The sequence below is a fragment of the Triplophysa rosa genome, linkage group LG18 (genome assembly GCF_024868665.1).
Source record: "Triplophysa rosa linkage group LG18, Trosa_1v2, whole genome shotgun sequence".
NCBI lineage: Eukaryota > Metazoa > Chordata > Actinopteri > Cypriniformes > Nemacheilidae > Triplophysa > Triplophysa rosa.
The window spans coordinates 13553301-13560569 of NC_079907.1; the positions used below are offsets into that span (position 1 = coordinate 13553301).

Consider the following 7269-nt stretch of genomic DNA (forward strand, 5'->3'; position numbering starts at 1 on the left):
AACTTCCTGTTTCAGTTTTTTTAACATTGCACCAACATTTGAACAAAATGCATCCAAGAGAACATTTAGAACCGAATCAACATATGAAGATATAATTATATACGAATAAAAAAACGGAAGTGCTGCTGCACCAGTGTTTACATATTGCGAAGTGGTCTGTGTAGTACACTGTAAATAAACCGTAATTTTACAGAATTTTGAAATGTCATTTTACCGAAATAGACACCAAATTTACAAGTTGGGTGTAAAATAATATGAAAAGTATGTAATTTTACTTCAATGTAATTATGTAATGTAAATGTCATTTTTACAAAAATGTTATTTTACATTTTATTTTTTGCGGCCTATCTGGTGGAATATTACCATTTTTACTGGTATTTATTACAGTGTAATAAATATTATAATGAAATATTTTTGGTGTATTATATGTTTAGAGCGCCCTTTTGAAAAAATCTGATGTAAGTCACAAAAAAATTATCACAGGGTACAAAAAGATGTTCAAATGTTGTAATATTTTAATCTAATGGGAAATGTTGGGCCAATTATCAGAGAATAAAATCTACATCAAAATAAACAGAAAAGCACTGAAAAGACTTTATAACCCAAAGATTTATAAAATAACACCGCAAACCCAATTTTCACTTTCAAGGAGCAAACACCATAAAAAACCTGCATGTCTGCTAAAAGAAAAAACCTTTATCAGGAGGATGATCTTAAACTCCTTTCTTCTAAACCCTTCGAGACAAAATCTTCTGTGCATGTGGATAAATTTGACAACGATTAGGAGGAAATGATGCAAGCCCCAGTGAGAATCAGGCTTGCGTGGCACATTCCTGAATAAGGGTTAAAAATAAAACCTGTTGTGTTAAGGACTCGCTTTTAGCAAGTGCACAGTCGCGTATTCGTTTTTGTTGGTATAATAGAAATGTATTATTTCCTGACTGTAACTGAAAGGACAGTCTGTCTGGTTACATTATGTTCAGTTTTCAACTCAATAACCTCCGTTGCTCAAATCAATGCCTTATTAGTTCTTCGAAAACTATGGCTTGACAGACTAAACGCTTGTATTGATAGAAACACAGGTACTGGAAATGTACGACAGCCTGTTCAGTTTATACGTGGTCTGCTGTGAATTTTCAGGTATTTACTTCAGGCATCATATTTTTGTTGATATTCCAGCTGTCACCTGAAGTCATTTAAGTGTTTTCCTGTGAGACACATCCATAAACCGTACTGTGACTGCTTGTCAGTTGCACCTCCGGACTAAAATGTTTGATCGCAAAATCATGAATTTCCTCATGTTGATGTTTAAATGATGTCGCTTGCTATCATCCAATACAGCATCTTTTATTATACGTGTGCTTAAAAACCTCCTAACCGCCAGTTATTTGTAGCAATCTCTAGCTTCTTGGTTCAGAAATATATGTACACATTCTTTGCTTATTTATTAAAGCGAGTTATTCAATGAATGCTACATTCTCAGCGCTCACTTCAACCACACCTTAAGGAAATGATGATTGTTAATCAGGGACTTATTATTGCATTATTGGATTGCCTTTTTTGCTCTGTATAAACATGCTTTTTTTAAAAAAAAGATATTTTATTTCTCAAAGGCTTCATCACTATCTTGTTTTTATAATATCCTGGCCAAAATCCAATTATAAAACAGGGGGAAAGGCAACAAAAGCTAAACATTTTGAGTAAATTAGCTGTTTATGTTTATTATATGGGTGCTATTATCGTTGCACATCACTGATTTCCCAATTTCCTCATTCAGTGCTGTTTACTTTGCCGTGAGCCTCTCATTTCACCGCTCTTGACAATGCAATAAATATATGCAAAAAAAAGGATTTGCGGATTTGTACAGCAACAGACAACCGGAGCCAAAAAAATCATAAAAGTCATATTCATCCAAAAAATAACTATAAATAGTTTTTGAGTAGAAAGAAAAAAGCAATTTCTCTTCAAACTCAATTTGACAGAGACTTCCAGTATTGCAGAGCAAAGGCACGTTGCCGGAGCGTTGATTGTTTATTTATTTTTTGATATATCAGGCCTTTTAAGATCAAGCCTCGAAGCACTTTATGCTAAGTTAATTTACCCAAATATATCCACACCAGAGCACACAACATCAACAGCATTGTTAATAGAAACCTGCTGATCCATAACAGTTTAGACTTCGACGTTCACTGGGGGGCAGTGCAATATTTACGTTCATATCTGTGATCGATCAGAGGATTTGCAAGCCGGCATAAGGCATTTAATTATAATTGCGTCGGGATAGGTGTTGTAGTGGCACCAGGATTTGAATAAGGTCACATATCCGGCTAACCTTGCAAGTGTAATGCTATATTAAATGCCAGTCATGTTAAGTGTGTTGAAACCTTTCTGATGCAGTCACTCTGTAATATAAAGGTTAAATTGAAAAATGTCCCCTCCTGAGCACAAAGCAAGCCATGATTGATACACCTTGGAAGGGAAATAAATGTTAACAGGGTTACGTTTTAAACTCCCGGCTTTATGAGTGATATGTAGTCTAATGGAGTGTTCGGATCAAATTTAGGCAAACTTGGTATAAACGGAAAAGGTCAGTCGGAGAGATTAGGGAGATTTGGAGAAGGTTAGACTTCACTTGTATGACAGTTTGTTAATATTCGGTTATTAAAATAGCAGAGTATTGTGAAACGTTTCTGTACATTTAATAAGAATGTTCTTGACACAACTCAAACAGTATATACAGTGTATATATATATATATATATATATATATATATGAAGAGTTTGGTTCCAAAATGAGATAACTGCAGTTGGTTTGTTTTGATTTAAGCCATTATAACTAAAAAATACAGCTAACTACCACAATAAAACACAGTAAAGACATGATAACATAATAAAAAACATGATTTTTGAAAAAAATTAATCTCATTTTGGAACCAAACTCTTCATATATACTCACAGCATCACAACCATTCACATAAATATTTTGTTTATTACATAAGGAATAAGCTATTTATTTTATTTTTTGTCCTTGATAGATACTGCAATTATTCATAACATTTTTGCTCGGCTGAGATTTAGTCAGTGTTCTTCACACAATTTATAATTCCTTGATTCAATGTTTACTGAGCGTTGACATAAGTCAAGCATTTCTTATTAGTAACTACAAGTCTATGTAAGTCTATATCTTAATTATGTCCGTTCACATTTTTTTTCTGTTTCAATGCCTAAACATGATGCGAGTGTTTGATGTGAACAAAAAGAGGCCGTAAGCAATAGATTCAATAATTACTGCTTTATTGCCGTGTATTGGCAGTCAAACATTTTATACTGTAGTTCGCAGCATTGCTTTCTTCTGATCCACCAATTTAACAAATGTTATGGCTATATTTTGCTGCATTTTATATTAACATGGGTAAGACTTTACAATAAGGTTGCATTTTTTTACATTAGTAAATGCATTAACTAACATGAACTTACAATGAGCAATGTAGGTTTTCAGAATCGTTAGTTGTTAGTTAATGTTAGTTTATATCAATAAAGTTGATATAAACACTATTGTTAACAGTTACAGCATTTGATTTTGATCATGTATTAGTAAATGCTGAATTTAACATGAACTAAGATGAATAAATGCTGTAGAAGTATTGCTCAACGTTAGGTCATGTTAGCTAATTAACTAATTGTTAACAAATACAACCTTATTGTAAAGTGTTAACTTAACATGTCATTTTAACAATTTGGTCACCAAAGTAATGATTTTGGTTGGTTTAGAAACGGTAATATTATGCAGGGGCTATGAGATGTTGCATTTATTGTAGCAGAACTATTCAAATGAATAAAAAGAACAAATATGCAGCATGGCTTTGATTCTGAAATCACTTTTAGTTGTCCAAAATTCAAACATGCAATAGAATAACAAGAAATGAGCTGATTCAGAAATCAAGATGTGAAAACCCCACAGGGAAAGCCTAAGCTCTGGCATGCTGTTGTTTTTTTGCCCTGAGGAGCGTGTTTTCGGTATATCGGTGATTGATACGGATCACAGACTGTCAGGGGCCAATGATGCACATTATAAACAACATACATAAACAATAGAGTTATTCAGCAGTTCTGCAGTGAGCAGGGAATACGGATTACATTAACCTCACATGTTAATGCGTTTGTTTGCAAACACTTTACAAACCACAAATCTGTGCGCACTAAATAGTCACATCTCAATAAAAATGCCAATAATGCTTGATTTCATCTCAGTATGTTGGTGCACCCAGTTCAGATTCTGCCTCTGTCATCTGTGTTTTTTACATATTTAATGCATTTTGCAGACACTTTTATCCAAAGCAAAGTGCATCTAATCTATACATTTATTTTACATGTTTGTTCCCTGGGGGTCAAACCCATGACCTCTGGCTTGATAATGCAAAACTCTACCAATTGAGAAACAGGACCACTTACCAGCAAAGACTGTAGTGACAAAATCAGCATGACCTGTTTTAGCATAAAAGACACTGTTTAAACATCTTGTGGTGATGTGATAAACACAGCTAGCAGATACCCAAGACTCTTATTATGAATTATGATAAACAGTATATTACGGATCAAAGCTTTGTATTCTTGTTAATCAGTTTTACCCCAATGAAAGAGCTGATGACATCACCAGCACACAACACACTGCATGTGCTTAATTACAAGCCAAATTGCATTATGGGAAATCTTACAATGTTTGTTTTTCCTATGCTTTTGAAGCTTTAAGAGGTTCGTTTTTCATGTTTCGAAGCAGTTTCAACATTCCTGTATTATAGGTTCTCAGACAGTTTTGGTTACATGGTCCAGAAGTGTAGATTAAGATGTTGTGGTTCCAGATGGTGGATCACTGCTCCAGCTACACTGTTAGCGGTTCTGAAGCCCGGCAGAGGGTCAGGCGTGGAGAGAATGTAGTCAATGCTGAATTTGATTTCGGGCTCAGGTTTGCCATGGGGCGGATTGATCTGGGCCGGTCTGTGACTAGTGCAGAAAGAATCTGAATCCACGGCTCTCACTGCGGGTCCCTGATGCGTGTCCATGGCAATAAAGGGTTCGGCCGGCTCCTTGAGGCCCAGTTTTAAGTTGCGTCTGCGGCGGCGACGTCGGAAGTTGCCATTTTCGAAGAGGTCCAGCATTGATTCGCAGCCTGTGGCAAACGTCCAGTAATTACCTTTTCCTTTCTCGTTACCTTCTGTGCGGGGCACCTGAGGATACACAGGTAATTACATCTATAGACAGAACTGATATCATACTATTATGCTTGGTCGTACTGCATAACAAAACAATCTGATTACAAACAAACTGGGGCTCAGAAGTCGAAGACCAATGTAACTTCTTCATTTTCTAGTTTAGCAATATTTTTTCTTTGAAAATCATATTTGTGTCTCTGCCTGTGAAAACTCAGCTTTTTTGTGATTTACTGGTTTCTACGTAAGATCATACATGATGTAAAGAACATTGTGTAAAAATATTACATTGATACGTTTCATTTTGACTGAGTGAGGCCATGTCAAAGATTGAAATCATAGTGAAATAAATGGTTGAAATCAAACTTTGATGCTCAATATCTCAGTTATGAGGCTTAGCCTGGTTTTCACATGCAGGTAGGGTCACATTCAAAACAACAATTTAAAGGGACAGCTGAGATCACCCAAAAAAATATTTTGTTCGTGTACTGTACTCACCCTCGAGTTGTTCCAAATCTTTGTAAATTTCTTTGTTTTGATGGACACAGAGAAAGATATTTGGAAGAATGCGTGTAATCAAACAGTTCTTGGTCACCATTGACTATACCATAGTAGGAAAAAAATACAATAGTAGTCAAAAGTGCCCCAGATTTGGAGCAACTCGAGAGTGAGTAAATTAAGACAAGAGTTTTCATTTTTGTGTGAACTGTTCCTTTAAGGAGAAATGTTTAGTTAAAAATTGTACATAAATAGTAGCCTAGATTTGTTTGTATTTGCTTTAATAATATTTCAATCTAAATGCAAACGCAAGTTACAGTTAGACATGTTTTTATCAGTATGTGTTCTCTGGGTCTCAAACCCATGACATAGAATCACACAATGCTCTTGAGCTACAGAAACAAGCAATTGAACTATACAAGTTTGTACAAAACCTAAGAAGTCTGACCTTTAAAAATGTTCTTACATTTAACCAGTTTGCCTTGAAATCTTAAATACAAATTATAACTTTAATTTATAATTTAATCATTTATAAACCTTTGTATCCAGGAAAAAAAATCACATTGCACTTTATACACTGTATTTTTTTAATTGATTGATCAATTGAGTTGGTTAGTTAACAATGATCTTGTTCATTACAGTAAAAATCATTTTAAAAATGATTTGTTCGATGACGATGTTTACATTCTGCATCCCATCTCTGTCATACCTTTATAAAGCAGCTGTTTAGAGAGAGGTTATGACGAATGGAGTTTTGCCAAGCCCTCTGGTTGGATCTGTAATAAGGAAATCTCTTCATGATGAACTCGTAGATTCCCGATAGGGTAACTTTGTTCTCTGGGCTCTGCTGTATTGCCATTGCTATTAGTGCAATGTAACTAACAGAGAAAGACAGAGAGCGGATGAGAGTCAGAGATCATTTGTGCCTCTAAAGAGGCTTGTATCCCCAAGACTATCATATATGAGGAGTTGGAGTAATTAAACAAAAACCCTTGCACAAAAAGACACATACAGAATGCATTAAATATTAAACAGTGTTAATTATAATAATTCCAGGACTGTACTTTGGGTATTACACCATACAATGATCAATACAACAATAAACCTGAGGAAAAAATGTTTATAATAATTGTATTAATTTTTATCGATTTTTTATTATTATTTTATTGTGTTATATTTTTGGGTACATTATAACTTAATCTGTTATTATTATTAAAGCTAATTTAAAGTAAAATTAAAAATGAAAACATGAAAGAATAATTATATAAAACAATAATTATACAAAATAGGCCTAATATTATTATTATTAATAATAATAATAATAAAAAGTACCTGTAAGCCGGTCTGCACACTTTCTTTTCTTCATCAGTGCCACACGTGGGATATCCATCACCATCATAGTTAAAACAGTTATAAGGATATTGCGAGTTGTCAAACATCATCAGACCCCAGGGTGACGACGAAGCCTTTATGTTTGAATGAAAAATGCTCTCTTGCTGGCAAAGGCAAATGAAGCTCCTCTCATGAGAAGTGTGTATATGAGTGTGTGTACGGGCTCCGACCGG

At 34.5% G+C, this 7269-nt stretch overlaps 1 protein-coding gene across 1 annotated transcript; it reads right to left on the bottom strand.

The window, feature by feature from the left end:
- Positions 1 to 3340: 3340 nt before the first annotated feature.
- foxl3 (forkhead box L3) lies at positions 3341 to 7269 on the bottom strand. Its single transcript, XM_057358728.1, has 3 exons — positions 7037 to 7269; positions 6414 to 6582; positions 3341 to 5224 (listed from the first exon to the last, which is right to left on the bottom strand). The coding sequence occupies exons 1-3, from the start codon at positions 7144 to 7146 to the stop codon at positions 4817 to 4819; spliced, it is 687 nt and encodes a 228-aa protein (XP_057214711.1). The 5' UTR covers positions 7147 to 7269; the 3' UTR covers positions 3341 to 4816.